The 22762-nt window shown below is 46.6% G+C and overlaps 1 protein-coding gene across 3 annotated transcripts in view; it reads left to right on the forward strand.

Annotated features, from left to right (window-relative positions):
- The window catches only part of Pcsk6 (proprotein convertase subtilisin/kexin type 6), a 201949-nt gene that overhangs the window by 154171 nt on the left and 25016 nt on the right, over window positions 1–22762 (forward strand). For 2 of the 3 annotated variants that reach the window (XM_076544469.1, XM_076544466.1), the window contains exons 14-15: window positions 20601–20780; window positions 20939–20977. In XM_076544469.1, coding sequence (XP_076400584.1) covers window positions 20601–20780; window positions 20939–20977 — 219 coding nt within the window. The remainder of the gene's footprint in view (window positions 1–20600; window positions 20781–20938; window positions 20978–22762) is intronic. The other variant, XM_076544462.1, reaches the window with a different exon arrangement.

Here is a 22762-nt window from a genome sequence, read left to right on the forward strand (position 1 = left end):
GCTGCCCCCAGGCCCCACCTGCAGCTGGCTTCCTTTCTCTGAGGCTCCCTTGAGGTAGAGACAGGCTTTGGCATGGACACCATCATTCTCCTCACCGGTCTCATGAGCTGCGGTAGCTCCAAAAGGTCAGATCCAAGCCAGCAGAACCTGTGCTCTGGTTTTTCCTAACTTCCAGGTAGACTTGGCATTTGTCCCCTACCCTAACATGCAGCCCTCTGGTTAAGGCAGGTGACCCAGCCCAGAAGGGTTATACAGCAGGAGGTAAGGACACAGCTCACCCTGATTGACAATCTGTTAGTCCCGATAAAAATAGTCCCAGTTTGAAAGCCTTTTCCTGACCAAGCCACCTCCTGTGTACTTGGTTTTGTTGTTCAGTTTTGGCCACACCACCTTTCACTAGTCCCCCCTTCCGATCCTCCTACCATTGATTGCTTTGGGGTTGTACCATCCATGACAGCTGCAGTCCACAAATGTCACTTTAGACCCATGTCTTCTAGAGAACCTGGGCTAAAACATGCTCAGGTGGCAGCCCAGGTAAAGGCCTCCATGCTCTCTGTGAAATAGTCCCCAGGGGTCGACCCCAGAGCCACTGTGTGTAGACCTGATCCAGTGTGATTGTGCCATGGCCTTGGGAAGTCGCGAGTTGAATCTGGTCTCATCTCTCCCCTTCCAGCTCAGCGCTGAGAACATGGTTAATAAGCAGTTGTTGAGTGATCGGGTGGCGGGTGTGCGTGCATGCGTAAGCCTTATTTAAATCGAAAGCTTGTGTGGTTTTAATCAACTCTGTCTTCAGCATGCATGCTCAGCAGGGTGTTCAATAATCAGTTAAAGCGGGGGAAAGAATGAGCCTCCCGGGGCTGTTCTTTCCTTCATCTTCTTATGTTCCATGGTTTCTTGATTTCCTCTTCATGGCTCATTCGTACTTGTCTTTCTTCCTAACTGCTCTTGTGTCGTTGCTGGTTTTATGGACCTCTGTTTTTATTGACATCTGTTTGGGGCTGATCTTCATTTCCAAAATGAGAGTTGGAATTTCACAATCTGTGGCCGACGGCTCAATCTGTCTTACCCCCTACACGCAGAGGAAGACAGACTGGATGCGCGCATCCTCTGTGCTGGCTTCAAACTTTTCCGCTCAACTCATTTCCACAGAGAGCGGCTATCCACGCCTCTCCCACTTCCTTGGAAACAGAACTGAAGGACTCAGTACCTTGTCTAAACTGTGCCCAGGCCCGTGGTTGTCACAATCCATTTTTAGCACTCTGCATCAATACTGCAGCCAACCACTTCAACCTGCTTCTGCTATCCCTGGGACCAATGTGGTAATATTCCCCTCCAACTCGCCTAGTTCAAGAACAAAAGAAATACCTTGCTTGGTAGGTATAACCAGAGCCTGCTGGTTGTACTGCTGCTGGCCTCCTTCAGGGGGCACCTTGTCCTTTAACCAGGTCTTTTTCTCCTGACAGCAAGTGTGAAGAGAGGAGGCTTGTCTGTCCCTTATTTCATTTGCAAATGCACACGACAACAGACCCTCCTGGACCCGAAAAGATGAGGGCTCAGTGGTTGAGAGCCCTGGCTGCTCCTCCAGAGGACTCGGGTTAAGTGGCTCACAACCACCTACATACAGTTCCTGCTCCAGGAGCTAGGCTGCCCCTTTCTGGCTTCTGAGGGTATCCATACTCACATGTGCGCACACACACACACACACATACACACACACACACACACACACACACACACACACACGTACACACGTACACACACAAACACACAATTAAAAATGAAGTAAAGCTTTAAAAGGGGAAAGAAAAATAGATCTTCAGGAAAGAAAAGGCTCCCCTGGATTCATCCTGCCAGCATCAGGAGTGAAGGCCCGCTTAGATCAGCCTGCTGCTCGGCTGTTCAGGGCAGTAACAAGCAAACCCTCCCCAGAATGCGCTGGTCAGGGCAGTAACAAGCAAACCCTCCCCAGAACCGATGGGAGCTTTTAGTGTTTGAACAGAAGTAAGAAAACTTATTTTGGGGAATGTGGCATGTTCAAAAGTATATTTCTATTTCCGTCCAGGCTTTCGTTTCCTGTAACGTTGTACGGTGTTCTAGGTGCAGTACACGTGCAACTTGGCGTTTCTTTCTGTTCCTTGCATATCCAGGGATCTTAATGTCATTGCATATTCTTTTTCAAGAATAGTCTTGGCTGGAAAGATGGTCATTGGTTAGGAGGACTGACTGCTCTTGAGGAGGACTTGGTTTCAGTTCCCAGCACCCACATGGCAGCTCCCAACCACCAGTAACTCAGTTCAGGGGATCTGAAGCTGTCCTCTGACCACCACAGGCACCAGGCATGCATGTGGTGAACTTACATACATTTAGGCAAACACTCATATGCATAGAAATATGTAATAATAAATAAACCTTTAAAAAATAATCCCAAATATCTCCTACAGAGTTTTGGCAATTATTTCTATTTTGTTTTTGTTTTGTTTTTTTGTTTTGTTTTGTTTTTGTTTTTTGTTTTTTTTTCTAGAGCTAAGGACCAAACCCAGGGCCTTGCACTTGCTAGGCAAGCACTCTACCACTGAGCTAAATCTCCAACCCCAATTATTTCTATTTTTAAATTCCTACCTTTATGATTTTTTTATAATTTGTTTATATTTTTATTATAAGTTAACCTAGCTCCGCCCCCCCCAAATTGCTAATGAATGACCTGAAAACAAAGAATTAAGACATTAGAATGTGGTGTAGATTTCCTTCCATTTCTATGCTGTAGAAGACCCAGAGTCTGGAGGCCTCCCTGCTACAGGAAAGAATTTTCTAAGTTTCTGTTGAAGGGCAAGCTGGTATCCAAAGGCAGGCCTGGCGAGGCAAAGCGGGCTTTTCCTTGCGGCTTTGGCTGACATACGATGCCCCTGTGGGTGGAGAGTTCCCAGCTGACTTTCCAACACTGGGACCTTGGAGGAAGCAAAGGAGAGAAAGAGAAATAGAAAAGGGGGAACCGAGACCTGGAAAACAAGGTGGTGGCATTGGAACAACCGGAATGTGGGTTTACTCACAGGCACAGTGCTTGTCTAACATCCCATCCCTTGCACCTCAAGGTGGAGGGGGGTATGTGTCCAATAATAGTGATATTTCAACAAAGCTAAATGGACTAATTATTTAAATGACAAAGGTTGCCACACTTGATTTTTAAATTGCATTTGCTTTTGTGCCAGGGATGTTTTATTTATGCACAGTGTCCACCTCTGCTTTGGGAAGTGGACCCCTTCAGAGATTGCCTGATTGAGTTAGTGTAGAGGGGAGAGCAGAGAGATGGGACTCTAGAGGGGAAGTAGAGGAGGTGGGGAGACATTTCTTCATAAGTTATTCATTCCTCCAGTCTCCTAGAAAGCAGCATCCCTCGAGGTCACAGGCAATCTTCCTCTTGCTTATCAAATACTAGCTCCAAGGACCAGCATCCTCCCTCTGGCTTCTGTAGGCTCCAGGGACCAGCATCCTCCCTTTGGCTTCCATAGGCCCCAAGGACCAGCATCCTCCTTCTGGCTTCCTTAGGCCCTAAGGATCAGCATCCCCCCTCTGGCTTCCTTAGGGTCCAGGGACCAGCATCCTTGCTCTGGCTTCCTTAGGCTCCAGGGACCAGCATCCTTCCTCTGGCTTCCTTAGGCTCCAGGAACCAGCATCCTCCCTCTGTCTTTCATAGGCCCCAAGGACCATCATCCTCCCTCTGGCTTCCATGGGCCCCAAGGACCAGCATCCTCCCTCTGGCTTCCTTAGGCTCTAGAGACCAACATCCTCCCTTCTGGATTCTATACGCCCCAAGGACTAGCATCCTCCCTCTGGCTTCCTTAGGCTCCAGGGACCAGCATCCTCCCTTTGGCTTCCATGGGCCCCAAGGACCAGCATCCTTCCTCTGGCTTCCTTAGGCTCCAGGGACCAGCATCCTCCCTCTGGCTTCCTTAGGCTTCAGGTATCAGCATCCTTCCTCTGGCTTCCTTAGGCTCTGCTCACAGAATAGTCTCTTTATAAAAGCCTTGGATTCTCCTAGGTTGACTGTTCTGCTTCCTGCCAGAACTGTTATAACCATCCCTAAGAAAATTATCCAACCATAAGAAAGTCAAAATATGAAAAATAAAGTAGATGGGAAAATATATATCAGGCAAATAACCAAGTAAAGATGATACAGCCATATTAACATCAGACCAACAAATTATGTGGCTCTGTGTATCATCATTATGTCATTGTTCGCAAAGGACTGGGTTCAGTAAGGAAATTCAACTTCTAGTCTCTTATGCAAATCATAACATAGCCTTAAAATGTATATAGCAAAAAGTATTGGGACTATAAGAAGGAAGAACAAACTTACATCCACGGGAGGAGATTGTTGAGTGATGCTAATACAGTCAAAAGATAAGCCAGCAGCAGTCCATGAAGATGGTAGGAGAGCTCAACACCTGTTCCATTTGTGCTTAAGAAGCCAGGGTGCTCTCGGGTTGTTAGCTACAGTTTCAGAACTGTCCTACTGATGAAGTTGGTTCTATAATCTGGGAGGCAGCTCGAGGCCAGGTGGAGTCTCCGGCAGATTCTACTCACCATGTGAACAAAAAATAGTGTCAGTGTTCCATAAACTCTTCCAGTCGGTAGCCAAGAGGGCAGCTGGATCCAGCTAGTTTGATAAAGCCAACACAACCATGGTAGCCAATCCCAGCAACCCATTCTGAAAGCGCAGACTTCTAAGCCAGTTCGCTCAAGAACCAAATGCAAAAAAAAACCCTCCAAGTCAGTTTCAACACAATGAAGTCCAATTGCGTTTTTAAAATCATGTACTCTGGTCTGCTTTTCTTGCCATATTTTGGATTAATCAAATATTTTAAAAATTGTCTTGTTTCCTGCACTGGCTTTTTAGCTGCACTCTGAGCAGTTGTGGTGGGATTACAAATGCACCAAATGTTTTACGTAAGTTCAGTTAGAACTGACCTAAAATTCCTCACTCACCACAAATGTAAGGTGTAAGGGCTCCTAGCAGCAGCTTCTGCCCCCTTCTTCTCTCCTCTGTGCTGTGTGTGTGTGTGTGTGTGTGTGTGTGTGTGTGTGTGTGTGTAAGGGGGTAAGGGGGGAGGGCATCTTGTACCTCTGTGCATGACAAACTTCATCTTCCAGTGATGCAGGAAAGGGGAGCATTTGTTTTGTGTGTGTGGGGTGTGTGTGTGGGTGTGTGTGTGTGTGTGTGCATCAGGGTAAGGGGGGAGGGCATCTTGTACCTCTGTGCATGACCAACTTCATCTTCCATTTATGCAGGAAAGGGGAGCATTTGTTTTGTGTGTGGGGTGTGTGTGTGTGTGTGTGTGTGTGTGTGTGTGTGTGTGTTGTCTTTCCCTTTAAGATGCCTTAAAGAGGAGGCACCAGGGAGATGACTCAGTCAGTAAAGTGCTTGCCAAGCAAGCATGGGACCTTAGTTCAGATCCCCTGACATCCATCTTAAAAAAAAAAAAAAAAGAGGAAGAAGCTAGTCACGGTGGCACATGCCAGTAATCTTAGCATGTGGGAGGAAGAGATAAGAAGATCCCTATGGGGCTCACTGGCCAGCTACTCCTGCCAAGTTGGAAAGTTCTAGGTTGAGTGAGACCTTGCCTTACAAATCAGGTAGAGAGCAACAGAAGAGGACACCAGACAGAGACTACTGGTCTACCCACACAGAGTGAAGAGAGAGAGAAATTAAGAGAAGGAAACCCCCCATGCTTCAATATTTACCACCAATCTGCCATTTCCAGGGCTGCTTTTTCATGTCTTTTCTAGATCCAAATTCTTGCCTGGTGTCATTTTTCCCTCCACTTGAAGAATTCCCTTTACCATTTAGGAGACAGCTCTCCTAGGTAGCCGGTAACTGGCCAGGAACTCACGCTCCTCCTGCCTTAGCCTCCCAAGGGCCAGAATCACAGGTGTGTTCCCTCACCATCGCATGGCATTTGGCACGCTAGTCTGCTGGCGGTGAATTCGCTCAACTTTGCTTGATATATTTATAAATGCCTTTATTTCAACCCATTTTGGATTAGTTATAGAATCTGACTTGGCAGAATGTTTTGTTTATTCTCTAAAGATACTGCATCTTCATCTGACCTCTATTGTTTTCCACGGAAAGTGTTTGCACTTGCCATGTGGATGTTATTTACATCGGAGCCAACTAGCATGCTCGCACACTTCCCTGCCCGTGTTATACAAGCTAGCAAGTCTGTTGTTATACAAAATGAGTAAACAGACAAACGGCACAGTGCCATGTTCCAGGAACACAGGAGAACTCCCAATCAGCGTTTCTATTGCCTTGCTAGTAAATATAAGAGGAGGATGCCCAGGAACCCGCCAGGCATTTGGGGGAGTTATCCAATATTAAAGCAGAAACAAACGCTAGCAGAGAATAAACTTGGCAAGGGAAAAGGGCAATTCAGGCAGCAAAAGGAAACTTTAGAAAGCTACAAGCATGTCAGCAGTAAAACAGGAGCCAGCCGCTGCAGTCTTTATGTGAACACCAGAGGATAAATGCCTTTAAAACATAGATAGGATATGGAAATTTCAAAAAAAAAAAAAATCCAAGCTGGAGTCCAGTTGAGCGTGGTAGCATACCCTATGGTCCCAGCTGCTCAGTGGGCTGAGGCAGGAGGACCATTTCAGCCCACAAGTTCAAGGCTAACCAGAGCAACATAGTAAGGTTTTGTTGAAAACAAGCAAACAAACAACAACAACAAAAGGTAGCTAAATGAGACAGTAAACTGGAAGGATCAACCCTCGCCCCAGAAAATGAGATGGGGCTAAAGATGAGGTGCTGAATATTGAGTGAAGGACTTGTGTTAGAAGACTGGGAAGAGGAGGGAAGTGGGGAGCCGAGCATGTGCAGGGTGGTGTGAGAGAACGGGGTTCTCGCATCTGAGGCGGGACAGCGTCGGGCAGCATGTGAAGCCAAGGGAGGAGACGGTGCAGGGGAACATTTGGAATCTGCTGTGAATGCCTGGGAAGGCTGTCCAGAGTATTAAAGGCAGCTGTATGTGGTGGGTCAGTGGGATCCCAAGACGGAGAGGGAACGAAGAAGGGGCTGATCTGTTGTAAACCTCAGAGCGGTATCTGGATTTTCAAACTTCACTTACTCTTTCCCAGATGGCATTCCCACAGGATGGGATGGCACATGCCTGCCACCCCAGAACTAGGAACTGGGGAGAGAAAGGTCAAGGCTACCCTGTGCTGCACAGAACACTATCTTAACCCCTACACCCCAGGAATTCAAAGGATCTTAGGGTTAACACACAGGTAGAGCACTTGCCTACCGGCATGTGTGAATCACTGGGTTCCATGCCATCACCACAAAATTAATGACCAAATTAACTAATTAAAAGATGGCAGCCCAGTGTCAAACTTGAGAGGGCCACTCAGAAAAGCGTCAAGTGTACTGGCATACTTGGGTACTGCTTGTTACCCAGCAGGTACAGTAGCCTCCAAAGCTACAGTTGTGTTTCCCTGGGTGTATTCATTTATTTCTATTGCTGATAAAATACCCAGACAACACTTAACTGAAGGGAGAAAGGGGAGGGATACGGTCCAACATGGTGGGAGAGTGTGGCAGCTGGCAAAGAAAGCGTGATAGCATGAGCAGCAAGCTGGCTGGCCGCACGGCATCTGCACGTGGAAAGCAAAGTCAAATCAATGAGTGGGGCCAGGCTGTAAATCCTCAAAGCCCACCCCACCCCCAATGACATGCTTCCTCCAGCAAGGTTCTGTAACTGGCCCGAACAGTGCCATCCATTGGAAACTGAGTGTTCAAATGCGTGAGCCTATGAGGGACATTTTTCATTCAAACCACATTGCTTTCAGTTACTCATAATCAGCTATGCTCTGGAAATATTTAATGAAAATTTCCATCCGTTTGCAGTTCATAAACTTTCAAGTATATGCTGTGTTCTGAGCAGGGTGATGAACTCCTATTCTGGTCCATGCAGGTGAAGGTGTGACTCTTCCCTTTACCCAGTGTATTCACACTGGATAGATACACTACCCTCTGGTTAGTCATTGGTTTAGGTTATCGAGGTAACTGTCTCAGTAGTTGAATACAGTGTTTATGTTCAACGAACTGTCATCCAGTTCATAAAGGCCCTAAAGCATAAGCAGAGTGAGGCTGGAGATTTGATGTCCCAAAGAGAAGCCACCAAGTGCTTCCTTTAGGCGTAAAGGTGGAAGTTCTTCACCTAAGATAAAGGCATGCCGAGGTTGTTTTGTTCTACAATAAGAATGACTTCTCCAGCCGTAAAATTGTGAAAAGGGATGCTCTTACTGGTTTCACTGGTTTTGCTGTTGATCTTTGTAGAAGTGACAGCCACACACAGTGCAAGCCAGGTGCTTAGTTCAGATGGCGGCGGCATTCAACATGGGTGTGAATGAATGCAATAGGAGAACAGTGTCTTCACAGAACAGGACTGTCTGCAGTTCCCAGCATCCACTGGGGCTCTCAAGGCCATATTCCTACTGATGCTTCTTTCACTGGAGTCTAAAATTCTTGAACCCTTCTGGCATTTGAAACATCATTGTTCAGGGATTTTATGACTACAAAATCCAAAGGAAAACTCTCTCATGGGCACCCTCTCTCTCTCTTTCTCATGTGTGTGTGTGTTGGGGGGGGGGCATGTATGCCCTCTTCCAAGCCATTTTCTTGATGCCCTTTATCTTCCTTTTATTTTCCATAACGAGGATTTAAAATACATTTCAAGTTATGTGTTAGGTTTATTGAGTAGATGTTGCTATGGAGGCAACGGTGTGGATATAGTACATACACAGTATTTTGAATAACAGACTCTTTGAGTTATAATTCACACACCATAAAACTGGCCTTTGTGGGGTGTTCTTGTGTTTTCTTATAAATGGATGTGGGCAGCCTTCTTCTATCCTTCCACCCAAACCTTGGCACTTAAACTTTGTGACTTGGGTGTAGCTCTCGGGTGACTAGTTCCCTGGACCCCCGAAGGAAAGAAAAGAAAAAAAACCACTCATTGAAGCATTAAACTGGAACTTACATACTTGATTTCTAGCCCTTTCTTCCTTTATTGTGTTTCAACTAAAGTATTTCTTCCTACATGGGTGAAACCTGGGAGTCTGGGAGATTTAATAAGAGTCTTAATTGTTAGTAACTTCTTGTATAAACAAGAAAGGCTGGGCATTCAAACTCTCAGCTCGTAGTCGCAACCCTCAGAACCTCTCCCATCATGCCCCATGCTGTCTCCAGTTATAAATTCCTCTCTCAGGGATCTTTAAGGATTACTTCAAATATCTGGGCAAAGAAAAGCTTCATGACTGCTGGCGCTTTCCTGTACTGCGAGCTCAACCTCGGTCCTCTGTTAATATTGGTTCTTTCTTTGAAAAATAGGGGTAATCCTGTTTGCTTGTTGGGAATTTCATTCATTCAGGGGAAGCGCATTGGGAAGATAATGGATGGAGTGAAAGCTGTTGATTGGCAGCCTCCACTGGCATTTGCCAGGGATTATCTTTGGCCTCTGGCAATTACAGTCACCCAGGTTCCGTTGTTGGCACCGGGCAGCAGCATCGCTACCAGGTGCCAGCCCCAGCATGTAAGCAGGTGGGCTTGACTGTCTTTCTCCTGCGATCTCAGGAATCTGATGTCAAGACAGCCAAAGCATATAGATGGGGGCATCTTTTCAGACCCTTCTGGAAACAGCCGTGTGGTACTAGTTGGGACTTGAGCATGCTTGCTGGTGACCTTAAGGACTCAGACCTTCTAGTTAAATGCTTTGCTCAAAGGAGGGCCAAATCCTACAGCTGCCTCTTGGCAGCATTCTGGTAAGTGTGGAGGCGGGCTGACATGGAGGAGCCTGCCTTCTCTTCCTCGGTCCTTTCTCATTTTCACATCTCACCTTCCCAGTGAGAGCATGGCCTCTAGGGAATGTTGAGGGAGCTGGCCCCTGGGAACTGCGTCCTCACACATCCCCAGGGAAGGGTGCAATAGGTGAGGGTCATGTTAAACTTGAAATGAGGAAAACACCTCCTTCGCCCCCCCCCCTCAAACTAGGACCTTGGAGCAGCTCTTCCTTCCTGGATGTGCTTTGCTGAGTCCCAAGTGTCTGACCTGACGGAGTCAGTGACCGTGGGGCCTGGAGAAGGGACCTTAGGCAAGATCTGGTTATGGCAGGAACTGGATTTCCCAGGTGACCCTGTTCATTCCCCTGGGTGCTTTTGAATCCAGGAAGGTGTGTGTGGCTTCTGGCAGTGTGTGATGAAAGCCTCCATGATATCTTAGTGTCTGACCCAGTGGTTCTGTTTGAGGGAATCGACCCAGAGGAAGCTGCCTGTGCTGTAGCCAAGTGCTAGTTCTGCACATGTGCTGAGAGAGAGAGAAAGGGGGGGGGGGTTCTCTTATAATCCACGCTAAAGGGTTGGTAAGGAACTGATCACGGGCTAGGAAGATAATGCAGTCTGTAAAGGGCTTGCTGTGGAAGCATGAGGACCTGAGTTTGATCCCTGGTGCCCACCTGAGAGGCCGAGCATAGTCATGCGTGCCTGTAACCCCAGCACGGGGAGAACAGACAGCGGGGGACCCTGGGGCTCACTAGTCAGCTAACCTAGTCTGTTCGTCATCTCCAGGCCAGTGAGAGCTTGTCTCCCAATATCGAGGTTGATGGCTCTTGAGAAACAGTATCTAGTATTGAACTCTTGCCCCCACGTGTGTGTATGCACGCATGCGCGCACGCACACAAACACACACGCACACACACACACACACACACACACGAGAGAGAGAGAGAGAGAGAGAGAGAGAGAGAGAGAGAGAGAGAGCCTGATGTCTTTAGCTATTAACTTATCATTCTATGAACATATGTAGACCATCAATTGTTTGACAGACACTTGCCATATACTAAAGCTGACACCCAACTAAGAAAGACACATCCCTGGAAACAATGAACTAATAAATAAATAACTCCTGAATGCAGTAGATATCATGTAGCGCTGAGTGGGAGGGAGATGGCATGCAAGATAATGTGCATGCATGGAAATACCCATGCATAAAAAGTAACCTGGAAAACCCATGCCGGAGCAGCTATGAATGACTTCTATTTTCCTTTTTATGTGCATCAGTGTTTAATGATCTGTCTTCTATAAGTAGCAGAAAATAACTTTTTTAAAGAGTCATCTTCAAATTCCTCCCATGTGTTTTATGCCCTGTGTGGAATAGCCTTCCTTTTTAAGATTTATTTTATTTTTGTGTGTGCCCATGTGTGTAGGTTTGTGCACACAGGTGCAGGTGCTGTGGAGGCCAGAAGAGGGCATCAGATCCACTAGCGACAGGCAGCTATGAGCCACATGACACGGTGCTGGGAAGCCACCTTGGCTCCTCTGCAAGAGCAGCAAGGACTCTTAGCCAGCAGGCCATCTATCCAGCCCCTGGAACCGTTGTCTTCACGTCTTTATGAAGGCAGGAAAGTAAAAACAGCACCAATGTACAAGAAAAGAGGGAGCCACGCATCCATACTTGACACGTAACCTTAGGACGGGTTGCGGAAACCATACCTATTAGGAAAAGGCATTGTACTATGGGGCATATGTAGGGTTCCTGTGGTCCTACTGCCTTTCCCTGCAAACTCCTTTCCTGTGCCGCGTCCCTTCTTCTCAGAGCCATGATTTCTTAGCATACTACCTGGCCCCTCAGAGGCACTCAAACATATTGCAGATAGACAGAAGAAAACTACAGAGCAGCTGTGAGCAAAAAAACGCCTCTTGCTCCCCTCGGCTCACTGCCGATGTGGCTTCAGTGTGCTTTGACACATCTTGGAAGACTCAGCATTTGTTTTGAGCAAACAGTTCAAGTACATTTCTGAGCGTGTTTTAAACTGCCTTCAATTTTTTATCAAGTCAAATCAGGAAAGTGTGCGCGCTTAATCATTCGAAAAGCTGCTCAACTGCTCACAGCCGAGAGATGCAAGGTTAACCCCTCAGAGTTGTTACACTGACAGGCTCAGGCTGGGAGGGGACACAGCCCTTTTAAGACTCAGTCTTGCTTCCAAGAAGGTAGCCTGCAAGCACACTTCGGAAGCCGCAAAGTGAGCCGAGCATGGCGGGATGCAGATGTAGTTCCAGCACACAGAAGGCCTGAGGAGGAGGAGCCACCGAGACCCTACCTCAAAACAAGACACAAAATGACAGGTTCACCAGATTTCACTTGTCACGTACTGTGGTGGCATTGCTCTGTGCCAGCTGGTATTCTGAGGCATAGAATTGTTATCACCCTTCTCTAGATGCAGAAACTAAAGAGCAGAGATGAAGCAGCTCTCCTGAACATTATCTAGCCAGTAGCGAGCATGGCCAGGATGCACACCGTCTACCTCTCTGCACCCCTCCTTGTGTGACCAAAGTTGGCACCAAGGGTTGCAAGGTCACAGCACGATGTGCTATTTGACCGGTTCGGAAACAACCTAAGTGCCACCCACGGGGCACCATGTAAGTAAATAACACCCCGCCTCTGCAGTGTAGCAGGAGAATGGCCGCCAGGGTGCACAGTAGTAGAAAAAGCAGGGCAGAGCGGGGGCTGTGAGATGTGTTAATAACGGGAGTGAGGCAGTGTGGGTGTTCATATGTGCGTGAATGAGGATAAAACACTCGTGGGGTGAACAGGAGATGGCTCAGTCAGAAAATGTCTTGCTGCGTAAGTATAAGGGATCTGAGTTTGGATCACCACATCCACCTAAAAGCCAGGTGCTGAGGTGCATCTGAAACGCAGCCCTGGGGAGGGCAGAGGTAGATCCCTGGAGCTTGCTAGCCAGACAGTCTTGCCCAATCAGTGAGCTCCAAGTTCAGTGAGAGACCCTGCCTCGGAAACAAGAGGGGGGAGCAAGTGAGCAAAACACCTAGTGTGGCACTCTGGACTCCACACATGCACACACACACACACACACACACACACACACACACACACACACACACACACAATCAAACACTTGGGCTAGGGCTATAGCTCAGTGGTAGAGGGCTTCCTAGGATGTGCAAAGCTCTAGATGTTCTGTTCCCAGGGCTGCAAACAGACAAAGGATGCCTCAAAGAGCGCATGAGCACAGCGTGAGGCTCTATCGTCACCCTCTGGCAGGGAGGCTCTGTCTTGCTTTTGTAACTAGGTTTGAGGCCTCCGTGTATGCATCCTATGTGGGAACAGACCCCACATGTATCTATGGCCCTTTGCTGTTTCTTCTTTGACATTTATCTGCTTTGTCTGTGGGGTTGTGTTTTGTTTTGTTTTGTTTTGTTTTTTAATTATGCTTTTTGGAATTTGTAGATGTGAACAGGAATACAGTGGGTATTTGCGGATTTAAGGAAAATGAAGTCTCTTCCATTCCTGAGTGGCAGCCTCCCTTCTGCCCCCTCCTGCAGGGTGGTTCCTGGGAGGCTCTCCTCTGTCTCCTCCTCCACACTGGACACTATTGATCCTGAAGACAGAGCAGCTCCTTTTGTTTGTCCGACTGAGACTCTCTCCCAAAATAAGACTCTGATTTCAGTGAGGTGGCTTTTTGCGGTGTTTTTGGAGACATCCTATAGGACCAAAATAACTCCCAGTTAAATGACGGTTTGCAGAGCCCTTGGGCTCTGTCCTTCAGTTACCACAGTCACTCTGTAATCACCGTTCATCACTCCGTAGTTAAAGAGCCCAGACGCCTGCGCGGTTTGAAATAGAGCTTTAATTTGATCCTAAGGAGTTCGGGACGGATAAAGTCATCGCCATGGCTGAGCTTTCTGCACCTGGAGCTGTGTGAGGCTCTCAGTGCCACAGTCACGTGTGCACCTGTAAAATGTGTAAAGGGACTAAAGCCACTATGTGTGTAAAGCAGCTAGACCCTTCGGAAGTCCATACAGGAGGAAGAGGTCCACTTCGTATACATCCTCTAATGCTGCCCAGGCCAAGGCAGCCTCCGGCAATGCGGGGTCTGACATGGGGCAAGGCCTAAATCTGTCTTGGGTGGCTATAACAAAATACCCGAGGCTGAGTCATTCACAATGATTAGAGGTTTGCTTGGTTTGTGGTTCTGGGAGCTAGAAAGTCCAAGAGTCTGTCGCCAGCATCTGGCGAAACCTTCTTGCTGCATCATAGTGTGGAGGGGGGCATCCCGTGGTGAGTCAGAACTGGTGTGCTGGCTCCGCCCTCGCTTTTTGTACTTACACGTCTCCTAAAGCCATCATGGGGCCTGACCATTATTAGATAGTCTACTCCTAGCTATCTTCCCAAATGCATCTCCAGATATTGTCATTATCAATCTGGTTACAGAGCGGCAAGCTGGAGACCAAATTCCTTTATGCTTTGGAGTGGAGGACCCAAATAGGAGGGCCCTTGAGTGCACCCTAGTGTCCCATAGGAGGCCAGCTGACACCTAGTCTGTACCTAGTCTGTCCCAGAGGGGCAGATAACTAGCTAGATCCAGTTTGGGGGCGGAGCATCTTCAAAGGCAGCCGCAGTGAAAAGAGGCAAGGAGCCAAAAGGACCTCTAGAGCAGCAGAGTCCAAATCAGCCAACTGGTCCAAATCCCCTCCATCTGGCAGCTCAGGGAGAGAGGAACCCTGGCTTTTAGGAAGGAGATGGCCGGGGAAAGCAGTTTGTGACCCAGGCAGCAGGCTCACCTGGTGTATTAGTCAGGGGTCTCTAGAGGACCAGAACTGATAGGGGGAAATCCACGTATATATAATTTATTAGAATGGCTTACAGGCTGCTAGTCCAACAATGACTGTCTACCAACAGAAGGTCCAAAAATCCAGTAGTTGCTCAGTCCATGAGACTGGGTATCTCAGCTGGTCTTCCCTATATGCTTGAATCCCAAAGAAGTGAACTCACCAACTGTGAGAGTCAACAGATTTGGTGACTCTGTATATAAAACTTTCGACAATGTGGAAAAATAAAGAAAATGATGGTGGTGGTCGGTTGCTCCTACCATCTCTGGATAAACTGAGAAAGGAAAAGAATGAGCTCCTGATAAAATTCCCTTTAGCACTTCAGGGCTGGGGATTTAGCTCAGTGGTAGAGCGCTTGCCTAGCAAGTGCAAGGCCCTGGGTTCAGTCCTCAGCTGGTGGGAGGGGACGGGAACAGTAAAGGGCAACAAAGAATCAGGTGATAAGATTGACTGGCTGCAGATACTCATTAACAGTCTAGAGGTTTCTTTTTTTGTTTTGTTTTGTTTTTCAAGACAGGGTTTCTCTGTGTAGTTTTGGTACCTGTCCTGGATCTTGCTCTGTAGGCCAGGCCGGCCTCAAACTTACAGAGATCTGCCTGGCTCTACCTCACGAGTGCTGGGATTAAAGGCATGCACCACTGCCGCCCAGCTCAGTCTAGAGATTTCTAAGTGTGCTCTGGAAAAGAATCTTCTCTCTACAGAGCTCAAGTTGCAGAAAATCAAACCAAAGCCCTCATTATAAGGTTGGCAGAATTACTGTGAAAATTCAAGTACCAGCCTCAGAAGGTGTCCGTGGTTAAAGTAAGGGCATTAAAGGGTCAAGACTGAGATCCTGTAACTTGGGATGGGGATGTGTGGGAGGACCATATTAAACCTGAGAACTTTGCATCCTGGGAATCTCAAGGGTTTATCTCGCCTGGGGAAGTAGTCTCTCTTCCTCAGCAGAAGAGGTTCTCACAGCCCCACCCCCTGGAATATGGCCTTTTCTGCCTTTGACTGAGGAAATCAATCCTTCATTGTCTGCTGGACCAACAGTGACTCTCCCTGAAGGGGATGCCAGACAAGACAACACTGATGTCCCTCACTGCCCACCAATAGTTGCCCCTAGACCTGCAACCAGACTTAAGGCAAAGCAGGTCCTAGAGGGGAGGAAGGAAGTGTAGTCCATGAGGAGGTGCGCTACGCTACCGAAGAGCTTAATGAGTTTGCTAATCCGTTCAAGCAGAAGTCTGGGAATATGTGTGGGAATGGATTTTAAAGGTGTGTGATAATGGTGGGGAAAACATAAATTTGGATCAGGCTGAGTTTATTGATACGGGCCAACTGAGTGGAGATTCTAGGTTTAATATGGAAGCTCACACAGTTACAGAAAAAGTTATCCAAAGTTTGTTTGAATGGTTGGCTGAAGCATTTATCAAAAGCTGACATGCTAAAAAGGAGTTGTTGGTGCCTGATATCCCTTGGCTTAGTGTTGACGAAGGGATTTTAAGGCTTGGGAAAACTGCAATGCTGGAGTGGGTATGCTGCGTAAAACCTAATCCTCCCCAATGAGAAGGCCCAGAAGACACGCCCTTCATGATTCCTATAGACGCAAAAATGGTGAGAGGCACCAGCACATCTGAAGAGCTTTGTTGTCGCCCTTTCCTTGTGCCAGACCTTAGGGTCTGAGGTGCTGCTGTTCAGTTGGCTGAATTAAATGCAATGGTTTTAATTGAGCCCCACAGTGACACTGAATTGCCAAAGTCAAGGCGATCATTGTTATTGTGATGGGCAGCACAGGCAAAGTGATTTTTATGATGGCATGACTTGGGTACTGGCTAATTAGTCATGGTGTTTCCAGGCATGAAATAGATAAGACGCCTACAGAATTTTTATTTGATCTGTATAAGCAGAAAAATTCTCAAATAAAAGAAAGGCTTCATTGGATCGTGTCTAAAGGTAATCTCAGTCAATGAAACAATTTCCAGATTTGAGCTAGTTTGCAGACCTAGAACACCTTGAATGAAGAAACAGCCGGTTTCCTGTGAGGACCTTGATAAAATTCCCAAGAGTTCTACTGTTAGCCTTTCCCAAATCCTTCCCCAGAGGGACCTCCAGCCTTTTACAAGGTAACTATGCACTGGGGAAAGGAAACAGTCAGACTTTCTGGTTACTGGTTCTGAATTGACGCTGATTCTGGAAGATCCCAAGAAGTACTGTGGCCTTCCAGTTAGAGTAGTGGCTTATGGAGGTCAGGTGATTCATGCAATTTTGGCTGAAGTCTGACTCACAGTAGGTCTAGTGGGTCCCCAAATTCCTCCTTTGGTTATTTCCCCAGTCTAAGATGTATAATCAGGACAGACATACTTAGAAGTTGGCAGAACTCTCACGTGGGTTCCCTGACCTGTGGTTGGAAAGGCTAAATGGAAGCCTTTAGAGCTGCCTCTGCCAGGGAAAATAGTAAATCAGAAACAATGTCGCATCCCTGGAGGAATTGCAGAAATTAGTGCCACCACCAAGGACTTGAAAGATGCAGGGGTGGTGCTTCCTACCACATCTCCCTTTAAATCTTCTGTCTGGCCAGTACAAAAGGCAGATAGATGATGGAGAATGACAGTTGACTCTCAAAAAATTCAATCAAGTAGTGACTCCAATTGCAGCTGCTGTACCAGATGTGGTGTCCTTACTTGAGTAGATTAACAAATCTCCTGGCACATTGTATGCAGCTATTGATTGAGCAAATGCCTTTTTCTTTCTTTTTTTTCCATTTTTTAATTTATTTATTTTTCTATCATCAGCTTGATATAGTATAAATTCTTATCCTAATAGTGAAATGTTTCATTGAGGCTTGCCCAGTACTTGAGTAAAACCAAAACTTATTATAAGCCACAGTCATCCTAGGGTCCCCCCTGCTATATGGCCTCCCTGGTTGACCAATGGGTGATGACCATTCTGTGGACAGTCAGCCTCTTTCTCCAGCCATCCCATCACTGCCCAGTGGTCCCATGAACAAAATGCCCATGGTGGCAGAGATGGGGGTTATGCATGAACTCAACAACATGGACTGCCACTCACCAAGACTGACCTGGCTACAGCTGTTGTTGAGTGCCAGATCTCCTAATAGTGGAAAATAACACTAAGCCTCAGATATGGCACCATTTCTCGGGGTGACCAGCCAGCAGTCTGGTAGCAGGTTGACTACATTGGATGACTTCATCTGTGGAAAGGACAATGCTTTGTTCTTTCTGGAGTAGATACTTAATTCTGGTTGTGGATTTGCCTTTTTGCATATAATACTTCTGCCCAAATCACCATTGTGGACTTACAAAATGCCTTATTTACCCTCATGATTTTCCACACAGTAGCACTTCTGACCAAGGAACTCACTGCACAGCCAGATAAGTGAAGCAGTGGGCCCATAGTCATGGAATCCGCAGATCTTACCATGTTCACCACCATCCTGGTCATCTATTAGCTGGCCTGATAGAAAGATGGAATGGCCTTTTGAAGACACAGTTACAGCACCAATTAGGTGGCAACAGCCTGGAAGACTGGGGCAGGGTTCTCCAGAAGGTGGTCTATGCTTTGAATCAGTGTCCAATATATGGTATGGCTTCTCCCATAGCCAGGATCCACAGGTCCAGGAATCAAGGCATGGAAAGACATACAATCACCCCTAGTGACTCACTAGGAAATTTTTTGCTTCCTGCCCTTTCGAACTTCAGTTCTACTGGCCTAGAAGTTTTAGTTCCAGAGCAGGGAACACTCCTGCAAGGAGATACTGGAAACTCAGACTTACCCCTGGCCACCTTGGGTTTCTGATGGCCTTGAGCCAGCTGTCTAAGAAAGGAATAACCATGTTAGGGAAGGCGATTGATCCGAATTACCAAGGGGAAATTGGATTGCTTCGCCACAATGGAAGTAAGGAAGATTATGTCTGGAGTGCAGGAGATCCTTTGCAGTGGTCCTCAATATGTGGGTCACGACACCTTTGGGGTCATGCATCAGATATTTACACTACGATTCATAACAGTGGCAAGATTACAGTTATGAAGTAGCAATGAATATAATTTTATGGTTGGGGGTCACCACAACATGAGGAACTGTGTTAAAGGGTCACAGACAGCATTAGGAAAGTTGAGAACCACTGCTTTAGGGCATCTCTTGCTACCATGTCCTGTGATTAAAGTCAGCTGGAAACTACAACATCCTAATCCAGGCAGTATGACAAAGGTCACAGGCCCTTCAGGAATGAAGGTGTGGTTCACTCCCCCGGGAAAAGAACCAAGACCTGCTGAGGCACTTGCTGAGGGTGGAGGAAATACAGAATGGGTAGTAGAGGGAGGTAGTTCTAAATACTAGCTAAGGCCATATGACCAGTCACAGAAACAAGGATTATAGTTGTCATAAATGTTTATTGTATTTTGTTGCATTTGTACAGCTATTTGTGTTCTCTTTCCTCAATTTCTTTATCATATAATATATCAGTTAAGAGAATATTGGTGGTCATCATATTTAAGTTTGAGATGCTATAAGAATGTCCCTCAAGGGACATTGCCGCTTACATTCTTAAATTCCTAGTGCATTTGTGGCAGTTTGAGGGATAGTTATATCATGTTAGGTGTGATTATGACCTGGTTATTATTTTCATTTGGAAATTAATCATGACATAAGGAGATATGATTGTGTGTCAAGTTTATAAGGGGTGTACTTGTGGTGACTATTCTTGGTTGTCAGCTTGACAACATCTGGAATTAACTAAAACCCATGTGGCTGGGTACACTTATGCGAGATTTTTTTTTTTTTTAAACTAAATCGTTTAAGTGGTAAGACCCATTTTAGCCTGGACCTTCCAGGGTGCAATCAGTCAAATGCATTGCCTCCTTATATTTGGAAAGTAGTTCACACCATGGGCTTTCTGTATTCTCCGAGCTTCTAGGAGAGGTTTCAGTAACTGGAGAGGCTTCAGTAGCTGTAGGTGTTGGCAAATTGGAAGGCCTATCCCAGATACTTTAAAAAAAAAATCATCCTTATATTTCTGTTGCTCTAGAACCAGTTCTGGTACCAAATCTATGTTAATCAGGGTCCTTTAGAGGACTAGAACTCATAAAATGAATGAATATATATAGAAAAGAGACTAAAATGGCTTACAACAGTGGTTCTCAACCTTCCTAAATCTGCAATCTTTTAATATAGTTCCACATGTTGTAGTGGTTACCCCAACCATAAAATTATTTTCATTGCTACTTCATAACTGTAATTTTGCTACTCTTATGAGCCATAATGTAAATATTTTTGGAGATCGAGGTTTGCCATAAGGGTCACCACCTACAGGTTGAGAATCACTGGCTTATAGGCTATGGTCCCGCCAGTCCAACAGTGGCTGTCTGCTAACAGAAAATCCAAGAATCCAGGTAGTTGTTCAGTCCACGAGGCTGGATATCTCAGCTGGTCTTCAATAGACACTGGAATTCCAGAGGTGGGAACTCCAAGGCCAGTGAAGTAATGGACTTGCCTGTGAGAGTGAGAGCAAGCAGGCAAATGAGCGAGCTTCCTCCTTCCACGTCCTTTATATAGGCGGCCAGCAGATGGTGTCACCCAGATTAACTGTGTATTTTACCACCTCAAAATATTCAGTTTAAAAGTGAGTCAGAAATGGGAACATAAAAGAGGGGACACTTTAAATGATTTAATTAAGGAAGAGATCCCTCACCGCTGCATGGGTTTTAGATAATTCCAGAGGTTGTCAAGTTGACAGCCAAGAACAGCCATCACACCTGGTCAACCGGAAGTGAAGTCACAGCAAAGACCCTACTGTGGGAGTAGAAGCCAGACCCCATCTGATGCTCTTATGAGTGACAGAGGCTGCTGCACAGTCTCAGCAGCCTGCAGGCGCATCCAGAGCTTTGGGGGATAACTGTGGTTTGGGTGTCTTCCAGGAAAGTTGAAAGAATGGAGCCTCATTTTATACGGCACCGCGGAGCACCCGTACCGCACGTTCAGTTCCCATCAGTCTCGCTCACGGATGCTGGAGCTCTCAGTCCCGGAGCTGGAGCCTCTCCAAGTTGCTGGGCCACCACCTCCGGCAGAGACTCCCGAGGATGAGGAAGAGTACACAGGTAATGGAGCTGAGTGACAGGAGATGGTTAGCCTCCCAACTTCATTCTCCACTGGAGCTCTCAAAGGTGGGGTCCTTTCAGGCAAAAGGTGGGGTTTTGGTTGTAAGTCTTGTCTTGCCCGGAAGTTGTAATAATGACGGTAATTTGCACTCACACAGCTCCTTCCACCCAAGGCTCTTCTAATACTTTACAGACCAGTAAGTATGCTTCAAACCAGTAAGTACTCTCTGACCTTCCAGGCTGGGGCACTGAGCTCCTATATGCCCAACCAGAACTGGGGCTTGCCCTGGGTTCATTAGCTAGCTCTAGGGTTGCTCCCCTTTCTTCAGGGGCCCTCATCACAGGACTCAGCATCCTGATTCCCTTAAGTCCATCCACTTTGAGCAGCCAGGAATGAGAAGAAAGCTTGGGTTCCATGAGTTTATTTCCAAAAAGGAGCTGGTGGTTGAGAAGCGACCACTCTCCAGGACTGGTACCCAGGAGAGGCTGTCAAGAGATGAATCAGTACAGACTGATGCCATGCACGAACAATTTTAAAAGCTCACCTGTAAAGACCCCTGGTGTAGATGCTTCTATGGCTGTCCCATTGGCATGGAGGCCTCAGTCTCTAGACTGCTGGCTCATTTGCAAGGTAGTTGGGAGCCACAGTAACCCAAAGATGTCTTTTGGACACATCCAGCCTCTAAGCAGAATGAAGATGTTATTAGAGCCCAAAGCTGTTGATTTTCCTCTGAGCCATCCCACAGCAATTGGATGACACTGGGTGTTTCTGGTTGGGCATATTTTTCTTAGCTGAATGTCCTAGCTACCTGACAAATGATGGGTGATCTCTCAGAATATGGATAACTAAATGGAAAATTTCACCAATACAAATCAAGCATAAACCCTGGTCGATTCCATTTTAAATTTCCTCTGCCTTTCCTTTAAAACGGAACATTGAATTATGTATGGACTAATCTGCTGTTTTCTCCTGTGATTTATAAACTATGGCAAGATTCAGTAATTATTAATAAAGTGCTGATTTTTTATTTATTTTTTTCCTCAAAATCTGCTACTGACTCCAGCCATGCACACTGGCATCTCACCCTTATACTATTCCGCTGGGTCACTTGGTCTCTACCCAGCACAGTCTGGATGGAGGAAGAGGTTTCCATGGGAATAGGATGTGTTTCTGGCTCTCGGGAAAGCTTCCTGAAGTCTAGGGGGAAACTGGAAGATTGACCCAATCACAGAGGCAAGTCAGAGTACCAGAAGGTGCATGGTATGAGTGGCCAAGCAGGAGGAGTGAGGAACAGCCACTTTAGAGTCCAAAGAGATGGTAAGGGAGACACAGGCTGTTGCTTTTATAACATGGAAAGCTGGTCATTGGCACACTGTCCATTTGTGGTGATGCCCAGGCTGGCACTGGCTTTACCTGGGCCTTGTGGATAAGAAAGTAGTCATCATATCAAGAAAGACAGGGAAGTCCAATGAAGCAGTGATCACAGGGACCAGCATCAGGGCATGAGAGGCAGACAGAAGAGGTGGAGGGCCGACTCTCCCTGGGACAAGAAGCAGGAGGTGAAAGAGGGAAGATCGGACAATGTTTGTAAATAACAAGGACCCCAAAGAGCAGCTGGCAAAGATTTCCCACCACAGGAAAACAGGGCTGCAGAGGGCGTCCAGCATTGCAGTGGTCCATTTCCTGTTGTTTAACAAACTCTCCAAAGCTGAGCGCTTATAAAGAAAAAAAAAATTAACTCACAATTTAGGGGACCAGAAATGCAGCCTACCTGTCCATCTCGGAGGAAGATCCCCTTGGCTGCATCACAGGAGAGGAGAGAAGCAGAAAAAACATGGAATGATGTATAAGAGCCACGTGGGTGGCAAGGCCTTATATCATAACAATCTGCCCTTGCTGGAACTGAATCAGTACAAGTTAGCGTTAACCCTTTCTGGGAGCAACATCCAAAGTGTTCTAACTGCCTTGCACTGTGTGCCCA

Source organism: Peromyscus maniculatus, chromosome 1, assembly GCF_049852395.1.
Source record: "Peromyscus maniculatus bairdii isolate BWxNUB_F1_BW_parent chromosome 1, HU_Pman_BW_mat_3.1, whole genome shotgun sequence".
NCBI lineage: Eukaryota > Metazoa > Chordata > Mammalia > Rodentia > Cricetidae > Peromyscus > Peromyscus maniculatus.